The sequence below is a fragment of the Mobula hypostoma genome, chromosome 4, assembly GCF_963921235.1.
Source record: "Mobula hypostoma chromosome 4, sMobHyp1.1, whole genome shotgun sequence".
NCBI classification, from domain to species: domain Eukaryota; kingdom Metazoa; phylum Chordata; class Chondrichthyes; order Myliobatiformes; family Myliobatidae; genus Mobula; species Mobula hypostoma.
In genome coordinates, this window is record NC_086100.1 from 187,303,501 (window position 1) to 187,329,023 (window position 25,523).

Sequence of the window (25,523 nt, forward strand, 5' to 3'; positions counted from 1 at the left end):
GGATGGACAAATTGGAAGAATGGGCAAAAAAGTGGCAGATGGAATACAGTGTTGCAAAATGTATGATAATGCATTTTGGTAAAAGGAACAATAGTGCAGACTATTTTCTAAATTTGGAGAAAATACATAAGAGGTGCAGAGGGACTTAGGAGCCCCCGTGCAAGACTCCCAAAAGGTTAATTTATAGGCTAAGTCTGTGGTAAAGAAGACAAATGCAATGTTGGCATTTATTTCAAGGGGAATAAAATATAAAAACAAAAAAAAAATGCTGAAGCTTTATAAGCCACTAATCAGGCCGCACTTGGAGTATTGTCAACAGTTTTGGGCCCCTTATCTCAGAAAAGATGTATTGTTATTGGAGAGAGTCTAGGGGATGATTCTGGGAATGAAGGGTTTAACATATGAGGAGCATCTAGCAGCTTTGGGCCTGTACTCACTGGAATTTAGAAGAATGCGTGGGGATCTCTTTGAAACCTAGCAAATGTTGAAAGGTGGATGTGGATAGGATGTTTCCTATGGTGGGGGTACCAGAACTAGAGGGCACAGCCTCAAAATTGAGGGGCAATCTTTTAGAACAGAGTTATAAAAATTTTTTTGCCAAAGACTGGTGAATCTGTGGAATGTTTACCACAGACTGGTGGAGGCCTAGTCCGTGGGTATATTTAAAGTACAAGTTGATAGATTCCTGGTTGATTGGGCCAGCAAGGGATATGGTGAGAGGCCAGGTGTATGGGGTTGAATGGGATCTGGGATCAGCCATGATGAAATGGCGGAGCGGACTTTACAGGCTGAATGGCTTAATTCTGCTCCTATGTTTTATGGTCTTACAGGCTCAACAGGCAGGATGCAGGGCAAGTGATTCCACTGGAAGAGGAGTCTAGAATAAGGAGAAGTGTTCCTAGAACAAGGAACAGATCTTTAGGATTGAGATAAATAAGAAATTTCTTCACCCAAATATTCATTAATCTTCAGAATTCTCTTCCTTAGAGTTGTCTGGTGGCTCAGCCATTGAGAGTCATATCAGTTTTTGGATACTAAGGAAATCAAGAGAAATGGGAATAGTGCAGGAAAACTGTGCTAGAAACATAGAAAACCTACCGCACTAAATAGACCCTTCGGCCCACAAAGCTGTGCCGACCGTCCTTACCTTAGAACTGCCTAGGGTTACCCATAGCCCTCTATTTTTCTAAGCTCTATGTACCTATCCAGGAGTCTCTTATATCGTTTCCGCCTCCACCACCGCCGCTGGCAGCCCATTCCACGCACTCAACACTCTCTGGGTAAAAAACTTACCCCTGACATCTCCTCTCTACCTACTTCCCAGCACCTTAAAACTATGCCCTCTCATGCTAGCCGTGCTGAGGAACACAAGTAGCCACGATCTTGATAAACTGTGGAACTGTGGAATCTGTTAAAGGATCGTTCAGAGAGCAGTTGCTGAACTGTCGAGTTTGGTTCATTCCTCAGATTGTTTTCAACATTTTTAACAAAGTATAGTTTATTCAAAATAAAAGCAATTATAAGAATAAAGCATGCAATGTATCTTCATTCTTATATTCATTGACAATACATTACAAAGTGTACAATTACATTGTTTAAAACCAATAGTGCTGTTACCACTCTTGTGACCCCCAGAGGTAGGACATCGTGACAATAATTGAAGGGCTTCCTCAACCAACCTGGCCTCTCCCTTTTCAGCAGCAGAAGAACCATACACCATGCTCCTTCCTCACCAAGCCCTTGCACCAGCTGCAGTGTGTCCATCAGCATGGATTCCTGTAGCCTGGAATGTGCCAGTTGGCAGCATTCCTTTACATGGACATCTCCATGTGCCGGCAGACCAGCAAGTTTCCGGTAGATCAAAGGGTGTCTTTCACTGAGTTGATAATCTGCCAGCAGCACTTGACGTCTATCTCTGTGTGTGTCCCTTAAAATAAGAGTTCAATCCAAATATTTAGATGGAGGAACGAGAACACTAATCTTGTGATGATACACTATCAACTTTAAATCCAAAGGGCAGCTACATCTCAAATTTCAAATTTCAAAATTCAAAGGTGGGCAAAAAAAAACAACTTGCAAAAGACAACAAGTTGTGTAACTACAAAAAAAACAAAATAATAATAATGAATAAATAAGATAATTAGAGGGTTTTCAGACAGCAAAATATTTTGGGGTGTATTACTCTGTGGAGTACTTGACGATCGCTATTACAGATAGTCGACAAAGGATGCAAAATTGCATGCACGAGTTCATCAATCAGGCCAGAGTGAAATATTAACCTGCTTGTAATGAAACTCCATGTCTTTATCATCTATTATTTAGCTTGTCTAAACAGCTGTGTAATGAACTTAAATTAGAAGCAATTTCTTCAGTCACCATATGCTTCATCTCTGTCGACAATCACCAAATCTATAAATAAGACGCTTTTTGAAATGGTTATTTTGATTCAATTGAAGTGGACCGTCCATCTCACTTGAGCAATGGTACCACAGTGATGAAGTACGCAGTTAGTATCAGGTTAGAATCCTGATGAGAAATTGACTACATATTTCATCAAAAGGTTGCAATCCCAGTACTGACTTGTTTACTGTAATTGAACCTGAAGCTTCTGCTATTTCATCAACCTGTCACTATGCAAGGGTCAATCAACCAAGCTAGTGGGATGTGTACGTTTCTTGTGGATTAAAGTCAATGACAAAGGGTAGGAAGACTGAGGATTGGGCTGGTTACATTTGTCTATTAAAAAACATTGGATTCACAAACAAACTATGTTGGAAAGTTAGAATCATAAGCTCAATTCGTTCACTGTAAAAAAAAATCGACAGCTTTCAATTGGAAACAGAGCCACCAGTACAACCTCACTAGTATGCATCACGAGTTACAGACAGCTGTATCTTTTGATAGAAAAGATGCTGGGTCTGAAGCTGAAAATGATAAATGTGCTGAGCAGACACAGCATCTGTGAGGGGGGGAGAGAGAGAGGGGGAGAGAGGGGGGAGGGGGGGAGAGGGGGGAGGGGGAGAGAGGGGGAGGGGGAGAGAGGGGGGAGAGAGGGGGAGAGAGGGGGGAGAGAGGGGGAGAGAGGGGGGAGGGGGAGAGAGGGGGGGGAGGGGGAGAGAGGGGGGAGAGAGGGGGAGAGAGGGGGGAGGGGGAGAGGGGAAGAGAGAGAGGGGGAGGGGAGAGGGGGAGGGGGAGAGGGAGAGGAGGAGGGGGAGGGAGGAGGGGGAGAGATGGGGGAGAGGGATGGGGAGAGGGAAAGAGGGAGTTTAGAGGGAGGTATAGGGTGGGGGTGTAGAGAGTGGTGGCAGAGGGCTAGGGAGAGAGACAAAAGGTAGGTAGAGCGAGAGGTATAGAGAGGAGACAGAGGGAGGGGTAGAGGTAGAGGCTGGGGGAGTGGTAGAAACAAACGAGGGGGAGATGGAGAGGGGAACAGACGGAAGGGGAGACAGAGTGAGGGGAGATGGGAGAGGGCGATAAAATTACAGGTCAATGAACTTTCAGCAGTTGTGCTGAACAGTCACTGACCTGAAACACTAATTTTGTGATGCTTAGAATATTCATTCCAAATCCTACTTGACTTGATTTTCTGAAATTACCACTGGATAATCATAACCTCTAAAACTGCAACCCCTCCATCAACTCAATCTACCTGATAAGCTCCATCACCTATGCTGGTCACATCAACAAATGCACTTTCTATCAGTCATCCAGTTGCAGTATAGAATATGATAACACTTGCCTCAGGACTCTCATAAATCTGTCTCTGTTGAAGCTGACGTCTAAGGCAGCAGATAGTTCTTCAAGCATTCAATATGTATGCTTGACTGCACCAGCTAGCTTTTCATGACATGATAGAGCACGCCAGCTAACACCCAAGACACAGAAATGCACTTCTGAGTGTAGACTTGCAATAAAGCAGGCTATATATCTCCTCAGAAGCTAAGAATATACACATCTAGAACTCACATGTGCCAGATGTTTTCATTCCACTGCCAGTTAAAGTGCCCATAAAAGATATAGGTCAGAATACAATCTAGATTGCAGTTCCTTGCATCAATTCAACAGAGCCAAATGATTCGGTTTTGCTTTAGTGACCTGTATTCTGAAAAATTTAAAAATCCCAGCAATGCTGTTAGCATTAATACTTTCCCTTTATAACGCTAATCTATTATTTTTCAAAAAACTACTGTGATCTCTTATATTTATTTGTTTTTATTTAGAGATACAGCATGGTAACAGGCCCTTCAGATCCAACGAGCCCACACCACACAATTACCTTACACTTTATTGTCGCCAAACAATTGATACTAGAACGTACAATCATCACAGCGATATTTGATTCTGCACTTCCCGCTCCCTGGAGTACAAATCGATAGTAAATAGTGAAAATTTAAATTATAAATCATAATTAGAAAATAGAAAATGTAAAGTAAGGTAATGCAAAAAAACTGAGAGGCAGGTCTGCATATTTGGAGGGTACAGCCCAGGTCCGGGTCAGGATCCATTCAGCAGTCTTATCACAGTTGGAAAGAAGCTGTTCCCAAATCTGGCCATATGAGTCTTCAAGCTCCTGAGCCTTCTCCCAGAGGGAAGAGGGACGAAAAGTGTGTTGGCTGGGTGGGTTGTGTCCTTGATTATCCTGGCAGCATTACTCCAACAGCGTGTGGAGTAAAGTGAGTCCAAGGACGAAAGATTGGTTTGTGTGATGTGCTGCGCCGTGTTCATGATCTTCTGCAGCTTCTTCCGGTCTTGGACAGGACAACTTACATACCAGGTTGTGATGCACCCTAGAAGAATGCTTTCTACGGTGCATCTATAAAAATTAGTGAGGGTTTTAGGGGACAGGCCAAATTTCTTTAGCTTTCTCAGGAAGTAAAGATGCTGGTAGGCCTTCTTGGCAGTGGACTCTGCTTGGTTGGACCAAGTCAGGTCATTTGTGATACTGACCCCGAGGAACTTAAAGCTTTTGACCTGTTCCACTTGCACACCACCGAAGTAAATTGGGTCGTGCGATCCGCTATTCCTTCTGAAGTCAACAACCAATTCCTTCGTCTTGCTGACGTTGAGGGATAGGTTATTGTCTTCGCACCATGCCAACAGGTTCTTAATTTCCTCTCTGTACTCAAACTCATCATTACCCGAGATACGGCCTACAATTGTTGTGTAATCAGCAAACTTATATATTGAGTTCGATGGAAACTTAGCTACACAATCATGAGTGTACAGTGAGTACAGCAGGAGGCTGAGTACACAGCCTTGTAGGGTACCGGTGCTCAGGGTGATTGTAGAGGAGAGCTTGTCCCCTATTTTTACAGCCTGGGTCCTGTCTGTGAGGAAGTTGAAGATCCAGCTGCAGATCTGAGAATTACACCCATGTGATCAATTAACCTATCAACCAGTACATCTTACAACTGTGGGAGATAATTGCAGAACCCAGAGGAAACTCATGCAGTCATGGGGAGAACATACAGTGCCTATAAAAAGTATTCGCCTGCTTGGTAGTTTTCATGATTTATTGTTTTTCAACATTGAATCACAGTGGATTTAATTTGTCTTTTTGACACTGATTAACAGAAAAAACTCTTTCACATCAGTCAAAACAGATTTCTACATAGTGATCTAAATTAACTACAAATATAAAACACAAAATAATTGATCGCATAAGTATTCACCCCTTCAAGTCAGTATTACAGCCTTGAGTCTGTGTGGAGAGGGCTCTATTAGCTTTGCACATCTGGACACTGCAATTTTTCGCCATTCTTCTTTACAAAACTGCTCAGATTGCACGGGGATTGTAAATGAAAAGCCCTATTCAAGTCCAGCCACAAATTATCAATTGGATTGAGATCTGGACTCTGGCTTGGCCACTCCAGGACATTAATTTTGTTATTTTTAAGCCATTCCTGTGTAGCTTTGGCTTCATACTTGGGGTCATTGTCTTGCTGGAAAACAAACCTTCTCCCAAGTCACAGTTCTCTTGCAGACTGCATCAGGTTTTCCTCCAGGATCTCCCTGTATTTTGCTGCATTTATTTTACCTTCTACCTTCACAAATCCTTCAGGGCCTGCTGCAGTGAAGCATCCCCACAGCATGATGCAGCCACCGCCATGCTTCATGGTAGGGATGGTGTATTTTTGATGATGTGCAGTGCTTGGCTTATGCCAAACATAGTGTATGGTCTGATGGCCTAAAAGCTCAATTTTGGTTTCAAAGCATAGAACCTTCCTCAGAGTCTCCCACATACCTTCTGGCAAACTCTAGCAGAGATTTCATGTGAATTTTTCAACAGTGGCTTTCCCTTTGCCACTCTCCCATAAAGCTGCAACTGGTGAAGCACCCGGGCAACAGTTGTCGTTAGCACAGTCTCTCCCATCTCAGCCACTGAAGCTCGTAGCTCCTCCATCACTCGTCCCCTTCTTGCACGGTTTTTGAGGACAGTCTCTAGGCCTATTTACAGCTGTGTCATATTCTTTCCATATCTTGATGATTGACTTAACTGTACTCCAAGGGATATTCAGTGTCTTGGAAATTTTCTTGAATCCGTCTCCTGACTTGTGCTTTTCAATACCCTTTTTCTGGAGTTGCCTGGAGTGTTCTTATGTCTTCACGTGTAGTTTTTTTTTCATATTGGGGGGGGGGGAGTACTTATGCAATCAGTTATTTTGTGTTTTATATTTGTAATTAATTTAGATCACTCATAGAGATCTGTGTTCACTTTGACACAGAAGTCTTTTCTATTGATCAGTGTCAAAAAGCTAATTAAATCCACTGTAATTTAATGTAAAACAATAAAATACGAAAACTTCCAAAGGGGGTGAATACTTTATATAGGCACTGTACAAACTCCTTGCAGACAGCAATGGGAATTGAACCTGGGTCATTGACACTGTAAAGCATTATGTTACCATGCCACCCCAAATGGAAAAGGATTTGTTGTTTCGTCTAATTCTTCATCACACATGCTTTGAATGTACATCATGCACACAACAATATAGATAAGTTTAAGTGTGTCCAAAGCGAACACTGTTTGTCACATATAAAAACAAAAATACAGAAATATTCAGCAGGTCAGGCAGCATCTTCGGAGATGAAAGCAGAATCATCACTGCATGCCCCTCCATAGATGCTGCCTGACTTGCCGACTTCCTGTAACAATTTCTGTGTGTTTATCGTGGCATTCTGATTGATAGCCAATCAGTTGGGAAAGCTGATTACCTGAAATTACTGAATTCAACAGAGAGGTCTGGGGGGTGTAATATGCCTACTTGGAGGATTAGATGTTGCTCCTTAAGCTTATGTTGAACTGACTGGCACAGTGTCAGAGACAAAGAGAGCATGATCAATATGGGCGTTAATCATTTGTCCTCCTTCCATTTCCGGGTATTGCATCCAGCGTGCAGCATATGTGGCCTCCTCTACTGGAGAAAGCAAACACAAAATGGTGATTCCTTTGTGGAATACCTCTGTTCAGAATGCAAAGGTGACACTGAGCGACAGATACCTGTCACTTTAATTCTGTCCCTCTCCTGCTCTGAATTCTTTTTCTTCAGCACTGTTCCAACGAAGACCAATATACATTCAAGAGGGAGCATTAGATCTTCCAACCAGACACTTTACAACAAAGGGACAATTTCAACCCTTCTGAAACTGTAACATTAGCTTTTTTCATCTCTCTGCAAAGATGCTACCTGATTTGTTGGACATTTCCAGTATTCAATGTTATATCAGATTTCCAGCAGTATACTCTATCTGGTAGTTCCAGCACATTTTTGCTCTCTCCTGTCATCCTTATCCCCAAGATTCCTCCAAAGAATCTTGTTGTTTACATTTGACATTCCAAATATAATTCACACCAGCATTAAACTCCATCTGCTGCTTCTACCTCTATATTTCTAACAGGTCTGCATCCTGCTATATCCTTTTACAGCCTTCTTCACTCGCCATAATTCCACCAAACTTTATGGCACTTTCAAATTTACCCATCAGTCCACCTACACCTTCAGCCAGATAATTTGTATATAATAACAAAGATCCCAGCATGGATCCTTTGTAGAACATCATTTGCCAGACTTCCAGTCAGAACATCGCCCCTCTACCACAATCTTCTGTCTTTAATAGCCAAGCTAACTTTGAATCCAATCCTCCATGTGCATTTATCTTCTCAATAATCCTACCACAAGTGACATTTTCAAAAGCTTTACTGGAGCCCATATATATCACATCAACTGCCCTCTCCACATAAATCACTTTCCTCACCTCCTCAAAATGATCAATCAAATTTAAAATACTGAACTTCCCCATAAAAAGCCATACTGACCGGACATAATAAATCAATACTTTTCCAGATGTCTGTAATCCCTATCCCTAATAATCTTCTCTAATAATTTCTCTGCCACCAATGCAAGGCTCACTAACTTTAATTTCCTGGATTATCCCGAATGAGGTGGGATTGTGGAGGGAGTGCAAATGAGGTTGCATTTCCTTCAGTATAATACAGTTGAAAATGTCATTGTTTCCACTGAAACACGGTCTCAGCTTTCAGAAACCATCTCTGTTGAAGTCATGCACAGATGAAGGCATACATCTAAAAAATGGCAATCTATTTGCACCAAGTACCAGAGAAGTGAATTTCTTGGACTACTGATAATAGTTACCCAATGGTACATTTGGTATTACTGCTCTGGAATGAGGGTCATTAAGCATTGCCTCTGTTAAGAAATTACCAGATAATCTCTATTGATTTCACTCAGATGACAGAATTGATAACAACTGAATCAAGCATCTAAGAAACAGAAGCATCCTTCTCTGCAGTTTGACTACAAGACATAGGAGCAGAATTAGGCCATTTGGCCCATTGAATCTGCTCCACCATTCCATCAGGACTGATTTATTATCCCCCCCAAACTCATTCTTTTGCCTCCTCCTCATAACCTTTGACACCCTCAGAAATCATGAACCTATCGATCTCTGTTTTAAACATACCCACTATCTTGGCCTCTGCAGCTGATTCACCAGCCTCTGGCTGAAGAAATTCCTTCTCATCTCTGTCCTAAATGAATGTCCTATTCCGAGGCCCTGCTCTCTGTGGGGGGGGGGGGGGGGGAGTAGTCAGCCTTGGTGTGTGGGAGGAATCATTCCCAGTTCAGGTTGGAACCCTGCATCAGGTCCAAGCCTGGAGAGGGGAGATGGCCTGTATAAAACAGAAAGGTGGAATGGTGACACAAGGGCACAGGTGATTGGTGGAACAAGGTGTTGGAGGGGTGAGTGACAATGTGCGTCACCTGATTCTGTCTCCCAACTTCAACCCGACCCCCTTGGCTCAATCCTCCTGCCGTCCTTCTCCCATCCCTTCCGTCCACCAATCAACTCCCTTCTGGTCATCACCCCTCTCCACTCTCAGTCCTGATGCTGGGTCAACAATTCCTTTCCCCTCACAGACGGTGCTTGACCTGTCAAGTTCCTCTGGCTGATTATTTATTGATTGTTGTACCTTGTCCAGCCTGGTAAAAATAAAGTTTAAAGGTTAGCTTTGTTTGTCACATGTAACACTGAAACATAAAGTGAAATGTATTGTTTTGTATCAACAACCAATACAGTCCAAAGTGTACGGGAAGCAGACTGCAAGTGTCGCCATGCTTCTGGCACCAACATAGCATAACGCAACCTGCTAACCCTAACTTGTATGTCTTTGGAATGTGGGAGGAAACCGGAGCACCCGGATGAAGTCCACTCAGTCACAAGGAGAATGTACGAACACATTACAGACAGCAGCAGGAATTCAAACCCGATCCTACACCTAGCGCTAAAAAGTGTTACGCTAACTACTCTAATTCAGAATCAGAATCATGTGATGTGAAATTTGTTAACTTAGCAGCAGCGGTTCAATGCAACACGTAATCTAGCAAGAGAGAAAAAAAATAAAACATAAGAAATAAACAAGTAGATCAATTATGTATATTAAATAGATTTTTTTTTTTAAATGTGCAAAAACAGAAATATTGTATATTAAAAAAGTGAGGTAGTGTCCAAAGCTTCAATGTCCATTTAGGAATCGGATGGCAGAGGGGAAGGAGCTGTTCCTGAATCGCTGAGTGTGTGCCTTCAGGCTTCTGTATCTCCTACCTGATGGTAACAATGAGAAATGGGCATGCCCTGAGTGCTGGAGGTCCTTCTGCATAGAATTCTGTATAGTTCAGCGAAATCACCTATCATTCTTCCAAACTCTGGAAATTACTGGCTCAATGTGCTTTTGTGCATACTGGAGAACTCGCCCATCTCAGGAGTCTTTATACTCTCTATACCAAGTACATGTTGTTAAAGATGGAGGATCTGTATTCCAAGTGAAATCTCATCAGAGTTCATTCTGATGTCATCCTGCTCCTGCTCCTCTTTCTCATAAATGCTGGTCTTGACAACAACATTCTACATCTGAGACAGTGCAGGTGAACTTCAGCAACTTCTGGCTGGTGGCTAATGTAAAAAGGAAAACAACTAAATACTTCATTAATCACACTTCTTCTGGTAAACGATCATCGCATAAAATAGTCTGTAACTTCCCTTTAGACTTGAAGGCAGAGCAGAGGCGAGGCAAGGTGTACACAAGGTTCAAGCCATTTAAGCACCACGCTGAAGGCTGAATCGAGGTGGGTCAGTTCAGGCATCACAGCGTACTGATTTGACTAAACTCAATGTTTGGACAGACTTAAGCACTGTGGCAAATAGGAGAGGCCAGCTACAGGCGAAATCAAGGCAGTGAGGTCCAGGCCCCAGAGCGTATCGAGGTGATTAAACCTGATGTTCAGTCGTTGATTTAGGTGCCAGGCCAGACTTTAAAGGTCAGGGTGTTGGGGCCTGAGGCAAGGGACAAACTCATTCAGATCACTGCTCCATGTGGTTTACTTGGCTCTGCACTGAACTATTGGACTCTCCTGTGGACTTCAGTCCAAAACGCTATTTGCTTCCATTTCTTTTCTCCGCACACTGGGCGTTTGATGGTCTTTTTTAAAATGATCTTTTGGGGTTTGTTTGTTTTGTGGCTGCCTATTAGGAGACAATCTCATGGTTGTATAATGTATACATACTTTGAAAATAAACTTATTGAGATTCAGCGCGGAGTAGGCCTACTGTCCTTTAGAGCTGCGCCACCGAGCAATCCACCAATTTAATGCTAGTCTAATCACGGGACAATTTACAAGGACCAATTAACCTACCAACTGGTAAGTCTTTGGTCTGTGGGAGGAAACTAAAGCACCCGAAGAAAACACTCAAAATCATGGGCAGAACATACAAACTCCTTACAGGCATGGCGGGAACTGAACCCTGGTTGCCGGTATCATAAAGCACTCTGCTAACCACTATGCTACTGTGCCTTTGAACTTTGAACTAGTGAAAGAATAATCTATGAATAAGAATACTTTACAAACCTATGTACATCTACCACAGTGAAATAAATATAGCGTTAAATGATCTTTGAGACTTATGTCAACTCACAGTGAATCAAAAGTGAAATTTCAGTGCCTCAGGCAACTTTGTTTGAACATTTGTTTCGCTAATGTTACGTGAATTCTTGATAGAAAAGCAAGACAGATTGGCTGAAATTCATGCAATCTAAATATTTTCTCAGAATATTTACTGACATGAGAATGGCTTTCAGACTGTCCTCAGCATGTTGATGTTTACAATACCAGAATCAGAGTCAGGATTAACATCACTGACATTGGACATGAAATTTGTTGTTTAAGAGCAACAATAGAGTGAATACATGTTTATGTATGTGTATATGCATATATAAGATTAAATTAAATAAGTACTGCTAACAGTCCAAAAAAACAGTGAGATAGTGTTCATGGGATGGTTCATTGTCCATTCCGAAATCTAATGGTGGAGGGGAAGAAGCTGTTTCTAAAACCTTGAGTGCATGTCTTCAGGCTCCGGTACCTGGACGTTCTAGGTGATGGGGGTCCTTAATGATAGATGGCACCTTTTCGAGGCATCGCTGTTTGAAGATGACGATGATAAAGTCAAAGAAACAAAGCTGCAAGGCTAATACTTGAAGCACAGATTTAAGATTTAAGCTTCAGAAATCACCTTACGTTGCATACAATTGCTTCATTAATCTCAAAGAGACAAGCTGAATTTCCCAACAGATGTCTTATATATGAACTATTTCAACAGTGAAATTATTCATTTCCCTAAATCATGGTTAGCATTTGCATTATTTTCTCTCTTATTCCTGAACTGCATAAATAAAACTTTCAAAGGCAGAAGGCACATTATTAGACAAAATGCTGGAGGAACTCAGCAGGTCGGGCAGCATCTATGGAAAGGAAAAAACAATCGACGTTTTGGGCTGAGACCCTACTTCAGGAGGGTCTTGCCCTGAAACACTCTTCATTCCTCTCCATAGATGCTGCCTGACCTGCTGAATTCCTCCAGCATTTTGTGTGTGTTGCTCTGGAATTTCCAGCATCTGGAGAATCTCTTATGCTGAACATTATCTAAGATAACCTCAATATTTCTGTGAATTAACAGAAGCCTGGCTAGCATGATTCACATGGATCTAAACAAGTGCTTTTAGTTTTAGACCCAGATCAATGATAGCACTCCAACATGGCACTTAGATCATGGATAGACAGAGACCTTTTTCCCGGGGAGGAAATGGCTAGTACCAGGGGCATAATTTTATCTAGCTTGGAGGAAGGTATAAGGAGGACATCAGAGGTAAGCTCTTTTCACAGAGAGTGGTGAATGCATGGAACGGTGGTAGAGGCAGATACATTGGGCATGTTTCAGGTACATGGATGATAGAAAATTGGAGGGCGAGATAGGAGGGAAAGGATAGATTGATCTTAAGAGTAGGTTAAAAGGTTAGCACAACATTGTGGACCAAAGTGCCTGCACTGTGCTGTAGTGCTCTATGTTTTCTGAAAAGTGGACAGCAGTTATAGTGTATATTTGAACAGCCAAATTAGTAAAATAATGATGTTAAATATTACTTTGGCCAGATGAAGTGAGAATAAACTGGATAAATATTGTGTTTGCAATCCTCTTATGCAGCAAATTTATGTGGTAAAAGCTCAGGTAAAACTAAATGCATTTCAATATTTCTGGATTTCAGCAGTCTCTTCAATGTTACCTGAACATCAATACAACACTGTACTGTACTGGATAATGTTAACATTTTCAGAATCAATTAAAGCTGTTCAAACCTCCTCAACCTTGACCTCTTAAACTCAATCTAAATAAAAGACTAACAATGAGGAAGAAGTTCTCCTTAAATGCTACATTGACATCTTTAGGGACTAAGCCCAGATAGAGTGGACGTGGAGAGAATGTTTCCACATAGAATGGGAGTCTAGGACCAGAGATGTTCTTAAGGGAATGCTGTCGCCTTGCACATCCCAGGTTGCGAGAGGATGTGCTAAGTGATGCAAAAGGCTTTGTAGGGAAGGATCCTGATGAAGGGTCTCAGCTGGATATTGTTTATTCATTTCCATAGATGCTGCCTGACTTGCTGACTTCTTGCAGCATTTTGTATGTGTTATAGGGAAGGATGTCTAAGGTCTTTTTGCTCTGGATACTGAGGGGCTAAATGCTGTGTAGCCCTGTACCCCTTTCACCAATCAACTTCCCAGCTCTTTAGCTCTTGTGTTAGGTGAAACTGGGAGGGGGAGAGATGAAGTAGATTTTAAAGATGGGGTGGGGGGGAGACAGAAACACCTTGTGTTTCTCCCTCTCCTCCCCCACTTTTTAAATCTACCCCTCATCTCCAGTCCTGCAGAAGGGTCTCGGCTCAAAACGTCGACTGTACTTTTTTTCCATAGATGCTGCCTGGCATCTTGTCTGTGTTGATTCTATGTTCTGATGTTTTAAATATCTTGTCAATATTTTTATGAATAAATCTTATTTGTGAAATATAAAAATTTAAGTGCTACTAGTTATTCAAAGTACATCTAAACACAATGTCAATAACTACATATTCACATTTCCAATGATGCTGATCTATTGAAGAATTCTAAGACTAATTCTGTAACAGAGACAGCATTAGATCTATAATCCTTGGTAAATGTGTATGCCAGCAGTTTTGCTTTGAGTCTTTCAACCTAAAAATTAGAGACTCAACTAAATATTTACACTCAGAGGCCACTTTAACACCTTCTCGTTAATGCAATTATCTAATCAGCCAATCACATGGCAGCAACTCAATGCAAAAAAGCATGCAGACGTGGGCAAGTGGTTCAGTTGTTGTTCAGACCAAACATCACAATGGGGAAAAGTTGTGATCCAAGTGACTTTGACCGTGGCTAATTGTTGGTGCCAGAATGGCTGGTTTGAGTATCTCAAAAACTGCTGATCTCCTAGGATTTTCAATCACAACAGTCACGAGAGTTAACAGAAAATGGTGCAAAAACAAACAAAAAAGATCCAGTGAGCAACTGTCTCACGAACCACCTTCAACTGTCGAGTTGAACATTTTCTCCAACAAAATCTTTTGACAACTGAAACATGGATAAAGAAAACTATAAAGAACTTTTAACATTCTTTTTTATAGGAAGTCCTCAGTGAAAAGCAATTTGGAATTCTTTCCATTCAATGCCACGGACTGTTGCTTTTTCTGAATCTGTGACTTCTCTCCAACAATTTTAATCAGTTTTTAGGTAGTATTTATTAGGATGGAACTAATTTACACAGAAACAGAACCTAGAAATCAAAGAATGTAGAACGAGCATAGACCCTTCAGCACACCATGCCTGTGACGACCATGATGCAGATTAAACTAATCCCATCTGACTGCACATTCTATTCCCCTTTTCCCTGTCTGTGTAGTCTGCCTAAATACTTATCGAACATCGTTATTGTATCTGTTTCTCTGGTAGTGCATTCGAAGCACATAACATTCACTATGTTTAAAAAAAACCTTGCTTCACACATCTCCTTTAAACTTACCCATCTCATAGAACTTTCTTTCATCCATGTGCTCATCTAAGAGTCTATTAAATGTCCCCAATATATCTGCCTTGATCACCAGCTCTCGTAGCACATTCCTTGCAGTCACCACTCCCTGTGTAAAATATCTACTTCAGACAAGACCCTCTACTTTTCCTCCAATCACTTTCAAATTATGCCCCCTCATTTTAGCCATTTCCACCTCGGGCAGAAAGGCAGTAACTATCCACACTATCTATGCCTCTTAGCATACACTTTTATCAACTCTCTTCTCATCCTGCTCTAGCTCGCTCATTCTGTAAGAGGCATTCTCTAATCCAGATAGCATCTTGTTAGATCTCCTCTGCGCTCTCTCTAATGAGGAGACCAGAATTGAACATAATACTCTATGTTTGGTCTATCCAGAAATTATACAGCTGCAACATAATCTCGCAGCTCTTGAACTCAATCCTGATTAATGAAAGCCAAACACTTTATGCCTTCTTAACCACCCTCTTAATGTATGCAGCAACCTTGAGGGATCTATGTATGTGGATCCCAAGATCTCTCTGTTCCTCTACACTGTAAGGATCCTGCCACTAACCCTGTATTCTGTCTTCAAGTTTGACCTTCATTTCACACTTTTCCGGATTAAACTCTATTTGCCACCCATCAGCCCAGCTCAGTATCCTGCACAAAGCCATGCTCCCCCTAATAAAACATCTAAAACATCCAAATGAATGTAAATCCTGAGTCTAAGAATCTTCTCCCATCACTGATGGAACGTTCCCCAGCATTTAATTTCCTGGTTTGTCCTTGTAAAGGTAAAACACTGGCTATTTTCCAGTTTTCTGGCACCTCACCTATGCTTAAAGAGGTTACAAGATCTCTGACAAGGTCTCAGAAATCTCCCCCTTTGCTTCCCTTAGTATCCTTGGATGAACCCCATTAGGCCCTGGGGGCTCATCCATCCGAATGATTTCCAAGGCATTCAATACTTCCCCTTTCATAGCCTTTTCATGCCATGGAATATCAACATATCCCTTCATAATCTCACCATCATTCATGCCCTACTAGGTGAATAGTGATTTGAAGGACCTCACCCATTCCCTCTGGCTCCATGCACAAATCCCCAACTTTGTCCTTGACTGGACCTCCTTCATAAAATGCCTTGGGATTTTTCTTAATCCTATTTGCCATTGACATTTAATGGCCAGTTTCAACCCTCCTAATTTCTGTTCAAATTCCTTCTTGTTTATTTTATATTCGTCATTAAACCTTACGTTTCCATCTTCTTTTTGACTAAAGTTTCCTGAGTCTTGCCTTCTGCATCGTTATCTTTCATCCTCACAGGTACTCGCTGGTCCTGAACTCTTATCAATTGTCAGTCAGGATGACAATAGTAAACTTCCTTCCCTGAAGTACACAACTGAAACAGGTGAGTTATTACTGACTACTATTGCTAGTGATCCAGGCCATGCATTCTTTTCATAGCTGCCATTAGGAAGGAGGTACAGGAGCCTTAGGTCCCATACTACCAAGTCCAGGAACAGTTATTACCCCTCAACAAACAGACGCCTGAACCAGACTCACTTAACCTAATACGGAAACACGAGGAATTCTGCAGATGCTGGAAATTCAAGCAACACACATCAAAGTTGCTGGTGAACGCAGCAGGCCAGGCAGCATCTCTAGGAAGAGGTACTGTCGACATTTTGGGCCGAGACCCTTTGTCAGGACTAGACGAAGGGTCTCGGCCCGAAACGTCGACTGTACCTCTTCCTAGAGATACTGCCTGGCCTGCTGCGTTCACCAGCAACTTTGATGTGCATAACCTAATACAGAACTGGTTCTATGACCTATGAGTCCCAACGAAGGGTCTCGGCCCGAAACTTCAACTGTACTCTTTTCCACAGATGCTGCCTGACCTGCTAAGCTCCTCCAGCATTTTGTGTATATTATCACGACCTACGGACTCACTTTCAAGGACTCTACAACTCATGTTTTTGATATTATTTATTTATTTTCCTTTTTTTTCTTGTATTTCAACAATTTGTAGTCTTTTGCACATTGGTTGCACATTTTTGTTGTGTGTGTAGATCTTTATTGATTCTATTGTGTTTCTTTGTATTTACTGTGAACACATGAAAGAAAACAAATCTCAGGGTTGTATATGGTGACATATATGTACTTTGATATTAAATTTACTTTGAGCTTTGTAATGCAGATTGATTTAATTAACTGAATTTAAATTCTTCCGCATTATAATTCCCATCTTTGTTAGATAAGTTCAATTGGCCCTTACCACAAAATTCACAAAGCCCCCACTGACACCACCCTTCAATGCCAAAACATTGCAATGTAATTTTGTCCATTTTTTTCCCTTCAGACACAAGAAAGGCATGGTACAATAGCAAAGTAGCTAGCGTAACACTACTGCAGCACCAGCGACCTAAGTTCAATTCCCACCACTGTCTGTACGGAGTTTGCACGCTGTCTCTGTGACTGTAGATTTCCTCTGGTTTTCTCCCACATTCCAAAGATGTAGCGGTTAGGAAGTTAATTAGTCACATGGGTGCAATTGGGTGGCACAGATTTGCTGGGACAGATGGGCATAATAAGACCATAAGATATAGAAGCAGAATTAGGCTATTTGGCCCATCGAGTCTGCTCCACCATTTTATCATGGTTGATCCATTTTCCCTCTCAGCCCCAATCTCCTGCCTTTGCCCTGTATCCCTTCATTCCCTGACTAATCAAGAATCTATCAACCTCTGTCTTAAATATACCTAATCACTTGGTCTCCACAGTTGCCTTTGGCAACAAATTCCACAGATTCACAACTCTCTGGCAAAAGAAATTCCTCCGCATCTCTGTTCTATAAGGACACCAATCTATTCTGAGGCTGCGTCCTCTGGTCTTAAGACTCTTCCACCATACAAAATATCCTCTCCATATTCACTCTATTGAGGCCCTTCAACATAACATGTTACTGTCCTGTATCAATAAACCTCTAAAATCTGGGAGAACTCTGTGACACATGCAGATCCCAAAACATCTGCACTTTATTTTTAAGGAAGAAATGATCAGAATCGTAATGAAAGACCACAGTGAGAGGAAGAGGTCGATCTGCTTTATGACCTGACCTACCTTTGAAATTCGTATTCTTACCATAGTGTGACACTGAATGATGGGAATAATGACATACATAGTAACACAAGCTTCATGCTTCCGAGAACCATTTCATGCCCACTATCTTCTCTTCCGGAAGTAACACTAACATTTTAAAGTGTCGCCATTTACTTCACCCCCTGCAGTGATATGTAGGCAGTCAATATATTGATAGCTACAGTAATAGTTATGTGTATTTCTTAATAAATACTGGTTATAACTTAACATTGTAAATTGAATGATGCGTCAAAATAAATGACAGACAAGGAAATACTATAATTTATAAACAATTCATTTCCTTGAAAATAAAGGGGAAACAGTAATTTCTGGTTACCTTGATGCTTCCTCCAATAAGATCAGGCGGTTCCTCTTCTGTCTCCAAGGCAACATTGATAGTGGCAAAAGGGCGACTAGCCATTTGCTGCATCTCTCGTAGAAGTTGCTATGAGACACAAGTGTATACAGAGGATTCAATGGAGGTAACTAACGAAGTGAGCAATATTATTCTTAACAATACACTGAGATTCTCCAACTTTCATCTCTCTGGCTTTTCGACGACAGCACAGTTTGTTTAGCACAGCAGGTATCAAATATCATTAAGATTCTGTTCCGCAAATCAAATCTATATTCCTTTGCAGACACTGTGATTTCTTTACAGAAGGAAAAATAGACTGAGGTGTTGATTGTCTTGTAGTATGTAGACCGGCTTGCTTTGAATATACTTCACATTTCAAGACAAGAGAACCTGTAAAAAGGTTACACTGCATATCGAAAAAGTGCTTTTTTACTTCAAAGATCAAAGTACATTGATTGTCAAAGTATTTATACGTTACCATATACTACCCTGAGATTCCTTTTCTTCCAGACATTTCCAGAGGAAAAAAAGGAATACAAAAGAATTTACAAAAAACTACACATAAACAGAAAGACTGAGAAACAACTAATGTGCAAAAGGATACAAACTGAGCAAATAAAAAATAATACTGAGAACATAAGTTATAAGAATTCTTGAAAGTAAGTATACAGCGAAATATCCTCTAATTGTTTTTTTAAACAGCTGTTCAGACAAACCATTGTTCTGAGCAGAAAATATTTACACGAGCTAGAAACTACTCAATACTTGAATAAAACATTTTAGAAAAGCAAATTCCACCTGCCCGGCAACAAAGGGTATGTGCACAGAAGCATTTCAGTTACAGCTTAAAGGAAAATCCAAGTCTGCTGGTCAAAGAATCAGTTCAGACTAGTGGCCAATGAAGTTACCCATACCGGTACAGGGGTCTAATGTTTGTAGCGTAATGGCTGTTCCTGAACCTGGACGTGTGGGTCCCGAGGCTCTTGTACCTCATTCCTGATGGTCACAGCACAAGAGCTTGGCCTGGATGGTGGGGGTTTTTGATTATGGATGCTGTTGTCTTCTGGTACCATTCATGTAAATGTATTCAATGTTGGGGAGAATTCTGCTTGTGAAGGACTGGGCTACAACCATCATTTTCTTTGGCTTTTCCGTTCCTGGGCATTGGATGCAACAGGTTAGGATACTCTCCACTATGCATGTATAGAAGTTTATCAAAGGTTTTGGTGACATGCCGAATCTATGCCGATTTCTAAAGTAGAGGCACTGTTGTGTCTTCTATATGATGACATTTACATGCTGGTCCCAGGATAGATCCTCTGATATGTTAACACCAAGGAATTTAAAGCTACTGACCCTTTCCATCTCTGATTCTCTAATTAGGATTGGCTCTAGCTTCTTCTTCCTGTAGTCGATAATCAGCCCTATGGTTTTGCTGACGTTGAGTGAGAGGTTATTGTTGTAGCTCCACTCAAGCAGATTTTCAATCTCCCTCTTATATGCTGATTTGTCACCATCTTTGATAAACACGACTGTATTTAACCACACAATCATAACTATAATGTGAGTAGAATTGGGGGGGCGGGGGGGGAGAGAGATAAAAATACGGACTTGTGGTGCATTTGTGCTAATTTGTGAGTGTTAAGAAGAATTGTTACCTATCTGTACTGATGGGGTCTGCCAATGAGGATCCAGTTGCAGAGAGATTTCAAGGCTCAGGTCTTGGAGCTTGATTATTGGTTTTGAGGGGATAATAGCGTTAAACACTGAGCTGTAGTCAATGAAGAGCATTCTGATATATGCACCTTTATTGTCCAGATGTTCCAGAACTGAGCAAAGATCTAATTTGCAATGAAGAACCAGATCTTGCTATAACAGGATGCCTAGCTGCAGTTAGACTTGCCCCCACATCCAATGCCAATGCCCTTGAATGGAAAAGCCTACAAAAAGTAGCTGATACAGCACAGTTTTCATTGCACGTAAAGCCATCCTCACCATTGATCACATCTACAAGGAGAGCTGTCACAAGAAACCAGCATCCATCGTCAAGCAAGCCCACGAGCCAGGCCGTGCTCTCTTCTCTCTGCTACCATTGTGAAGGAGACACAGGAGGTGTAGGTCCCACACCAACAGGTTCAGGAACAGTTATTATCTTTCAACTATCAAGCTCCTGTGCCAGCATGGATAACTACACTCACCTTAACACCGAACTGATTTCGTAACCTAAGGACTCACTTTCAAGGACTCTACAACTCATTTTCTCAATATTTATTACTTATTTATCATTTTTTTTGTATTTGCCAATTTATTATCTTTGCACACCCTTCAGCTTCCCATGAGGTTGCTGAAATTGCAAGTTAAATGCAGCACACAGAAAACACGACACTGGAATCAAGAGAAAGGGCAGCTCTTGAACCAGGCTAAAGAACTGAGGAATGAACAGATGGGCTGTGAATATAGTGGAAATTGAACTCGATGTCGATTCCAAAAGAGATAGGGGAAAAGAAGAACTGCATATGCCTCGATTGCTCAAAAGATTACGAATGCACACAGATTAATTTTTAATGACAGAGAGCTGATGGGTAATAATTAAAAGTTTATCAAAGGATTATTTCTGTTTGAAATGGTAATACTCACCTTATGGTGAGTTTAGCTTGTATGTACTTTGCAAATGCCGTAACCATTTCTTTTACACTGTGTCAGCATGGAATAGTGGTCATACTGTCGTTAAAATAGCACATTACTAACCCAGACGCTTGCTCTAACAAACCAGAGATGTAGGTTTAAATTCCATCATGTCAATAATAGAGTTTAAGCACAGTCAATCATGAGGAATTTTGATAAAAATGCTAGTCATAGCAAAAATGATTATAAAATCACTGCGGCAGACACAACGTTCCATCTAATTTGTAATGACCAGTGTGTTCAAAAATCTGGTGTGTGCAATTTTTTTGCCCAGTGACAACAATGTTTGACTGAATAATCTCCTCAATAAAAACAGTATATATTAGCCACTTCTAAAAACCTGCAGACAAATCATCACAAACTCCACATTGTCAACACTGTGTGAATCGGAAACCGGAAATGGAAATGTGATTGTATACAATCGTGAAATATACTTAACATGCCAACAAGATAGAGGGTGACAGCCTTGTGTGTGCATTTTAAACTCCTTTGTGCGTGAAAACCCCTTTTTACTGAGTGTCTTTAGAGGTGCAGTTTATTAGTCCCTCGCTAACAGCCACTGGACTCAGCAGTGAGAAAGCCACCTTTCTCAAACTCCGTACATCTTGGGTCAGTATGACTTCAGTCCCACCAAAACTGGGAAGTTAGAATGTCTCACTCAACTGAACCTCAATTTGTGTGAACACTGTCCCCATGCAATTAGCTGTCAGCAAGAAATAACAGATCGTACACTGTATACAATTATAAAGGAAGTAAATTTAAGAATGTCAGCTGCATTAAACAGTTAGTAGGGAAAAAATAAAAAAGGGCCCATTACAGTTAACCCAGTACAAATGTGCACATAATTTGCAGCTCATCTTGTAGTTGTCTGTAACTCATGCGCTGGACCCTCAGTCTGTGTGAAAGCACACACCACCTTCTAAATGACACTCAAAATCCACCTCAAACAAATGGGCTGCCCCACAGGAGTGTTGGTCCTTGCTCCTTGAATCCATTCATCTGTACAAAGCACCTTGTGCAACAGGGATGGCATCCTCAGCCATCTTCCCTCCTGTCTTCTCCCAGCTCCCACCAAAAAGACCTCAACCCACACCAGTGTCCCTCACAAAAACCTCTCTGCCCAGTGTTCTCTAGAATCTTCTCCCAATTCCACCAACCTGATTGGCTGACACAACATTCCTAAGTTGAACAACATAGCTCAGTATCTTTAGCTCAAACATGCTAAAAGCAGAACAAAATGAAATGCCTATAGCATAACAGTAAAAATCTTAACCAGGGCGCTACATGTGCTAGTAGCAAAAGATGTGTGAAAGCACACTTTAGAAAGAACATTGGGCGGACAAGAGGGTCCTATAACAGGTAGGTTAAACTGCCAAATGCATCACCAGCACCTCCCATACCTAATAAAGTTACCACTGAGTGTATGTAAACAACAGGAATTCTGCAGATGCTGGAAATTCAAGCAACACACATCAAAGTTGCTGGTGAACGCAGCAGGCCTAGGGTCTGACGAAGGGTCTCGGCCTGAAACGTCGACTGCACCTCTTCCTACAGATGCTGCCTGGCCTGCTGCGTTCACTGAGTGTATGTTTCTGGTCTTCTGTTGCTGCAGCTCATCCTCTTCCAGGTTTGATATTTTGCACATTCAAAGATGCTCTTCAGCACACCACTGTTGTCATGCATGGTTATTTGAGTTACTGTCACCTTCCTGTCAGATTGAACCAGTCTAGCCATTCTCCTCCAACTACTGTCTGCCGCTCACTGGATTTTTTTTTTGTTCTCACACCATTCTCTGTAGACTGTAGACTGTTGTGCATGAAAAATGAGCAGTTTCTGAGATACTCATCTTACACCAACAATCAATCCACAATCAAACTCACTTAGATCACATTTCTTCCCCATTCTGGTGTTTTGGTCCTTAACAACAACTGAACCTCTTCAGCCACATGATTGGCTGATTAGATATTTGCATTCATGAGCAAGTGTATAGGTGTATCTAATAAAGTGGTTACTGAGTGTATATGCAGAAAGGTTGCAGTAAAAGGGCAGCAATATTATGAAGGATCCCACCCACCCTGCTTACAGACTGCTTGTCCCACTCCCATCAGGGACATGGCTACGCAGCATCCATATTAGGTCCATCAGACTCAAAAGCTGTTACTCCCCCCAAGCTGATCAACACCTCCACCCGTTAACCCACCCCATCAACTCCCACCACATTCACATCACAGAGCCTCTTTATGTAGATATAATCAGTCTGTATATATAACAGTTTATTGTACATTGTGTTTTAGGGGATTGCTTTATATTTGTTTATTCTGTTTTTATTGTGTTTTTTATGCTGCATTGGATCCAGAATAATAATCATTTTGTTTTCCTTTGTACACTGAATAACAGCAATCAACATATTTTGAATCTATCAATGTTCAAAGTAAATTTTTACAACCTTGAGATTCATTTTCTTGCAGGCATGTACAGTAAATCCAAGAAACACAATAGAATCGATGAAAGACCACACCCACCAGGATGGACAAAGAACTAATGTGAAAATACAAAAGAAAAAAAAATAAGCAATAAGTATTGAGAACATGAGATGAAGAATCCTTGGAAGTGAGACCATGGATTATGGGAACAGTTCAAGTGATGGGGTGAGTGAAGTTTTCCCCTCTGGTTCTAATGTTTGAGGGATGATAACTGTTCCTGATGGCAGCAGTGAGAAAGGACCTGTGTGATGGGGATCCTTGAGAGCACGGCCTGGGTGGTGGGGTTCCAATTCATATGAATAAAAAAATTCATGTCAGAGATTACATGAAATCTTGTTACTTGAATTTCAAAAGTAAATCTGTTCCACATCTCCCTTTAGATTTGCTTTTAACACATCTCCCTTTAGATTTACTTTTAAGAGATGCCTAATACAACACCATCGAACTGAATCAACGGAACCGATGAAGAATAGTTTCCACGCTGTTTATTTGGCATGACGTACTTTTGAACTCCAGCTGTTTTCTGATTTATTTGTTCAAACCACTACAATATTTCTTGCATTTTAAGAAACTGAATTGCATTTGCCTGCTAAATTGGTATTCATCCTTCTAAGCGAATAACAGTGCAACATCAATGACACTCAGTGGCCACTTTATCAGGTACAACTGTACACCTGCTAGTTAATTAGCCAGTCATGTGGCAGCAACACAATGCATTAAAGCATGCAGGCATGGTCAAAAGCAGCAGTTGTTGTTCAGATCGAACATCGGGATGGGGAAGAAATCTGATCTCAATGACTTTGACTGTGGAATGATTGTTGGTGCTAGACGGGGTGTTTGAAAATCAGAAACTCCTGATCTTCTGGGATTTTCATACATATCAGTCTCTAGAGTTTATATAGAATGGTCTAAGAAACAAAAAAAAAAATCAGATGACTGGCAGGTCTGTGGGAAAAAATGCCTTGCTATTGAGAGAGATCACAGGAGAATAGCCGGACTGATTCGAGCTCATGGGAAGGCGGCAGTATCTCAAATAATGTGTTACAACAATGGTGTGAAGAAGAGCATCTCTGAACTCACAACACAGTGAACCTTGAAGTGGGTGGGCTACAGCTGCAGGAGACCATGAATATACTCTGTCCGCCAGAGAAAGCAGGATCTCCCAGTGGCCACACGTTTTAATTCCACATCCCATTCCCATTCTGACATGTCTATCCACGGCCTCCTCTACTGTAAAGATGAAGCCACACTCAGGTTGGAGGAACAACAACTTATATTCCGTCTGGGTAGCCTCCAACCTGATGGCATGAACATCGACTTCTCTAACTTCCGCTAATGCCCCACCTCCCCCTCGTACCCCATCTGTTATTTATTTTTATAAACACATTCTTTCTCTCACTCTCCTTTTTCTCCCTCTGTCCCTCTGACTATACCCCTTGCCCATCCTCTGGGTTCCCCCTCCCCCTTTTCCTTCTCTCTGGGCCTCCTGTCCCATGATCCTCTCATATCCCCTTTGCCAATCACCTGTCCAGCTCTTGGCTCCATCCCTACCCCTCCTGTCTTCTCCTATCATTTTGGATCTCCCCCTCCCCCTCCCACTTTCAAATCTCTTACTAACTCTTCCTTCAGTTAGTCCTGACGAAGGGTCTCGGCCTGAAACGTCGACTGTACTTCTTCCTAGAGATGCTGCCTGGCCTGCTGCGTTCACCAGCAACCTTGATGTGTGTTGCTTGAATTTTCAGCATCTGCAGAATTCCTGTTGTTAACATACACTAAGTGGTCACTTTATTAGGTACAGGAGGCATCTAAAAATGTGGCCATTGAGTGTTATTTGCATGTTTCAGTTAACAAAACATGGTTATTATTGAGAATTGAGGCAATTTATACCTTGGTGGGAGCAACTA

General features: G+C 41.4%; 2 protein-coding genes across 4 annotated transcripts in view; one reads left to right on the forward strand and one right to left on the reverse strand.

Moving 5' to 3' along the window:
- The window catches only part of gfra4a (GDNF family receptor alpha 4a), a 422,120-nt gene that overhangs the window by 269,659 nt on the left and 126,938 nt on the right, over nucleotides 1–25,523 (forward strand). For 2 of the 3 annotated variants that reach the window (XR_010017776.1, XR_010017777.1), the window contains exon 9: nucleotides 23,605–23,784. The gene's annotated coding sequence lies outside the window, so the exon portion shown is untranslated. Of the gene's footprint in view, nucleotides 1–23,604; nucleotides 24,221–25,523 lie in introns of those variants that run through there. The other variant, XR_010017775.1, reaches the window with a different exon arrangement.
- atrn (attractin) overlaps nucleotides 1–25,523 on the reverse strand; it is a 415,178-nt gene that overhangs the window by 13,805 nt on the left and 375,850 nt on the right. Inside the window, exon 27 of the mRNA XM_063047121.1 lies at nucleotides 18,431–18,538. Within this exon, the coding sequence (XP_062903191.1) occupies nucleotides 18,431–18,538 (108 nt within the window). The remainder of the gene's footprint in view (nucleotides 1–18,430; nucleotides 18,539–25,523) is intronic.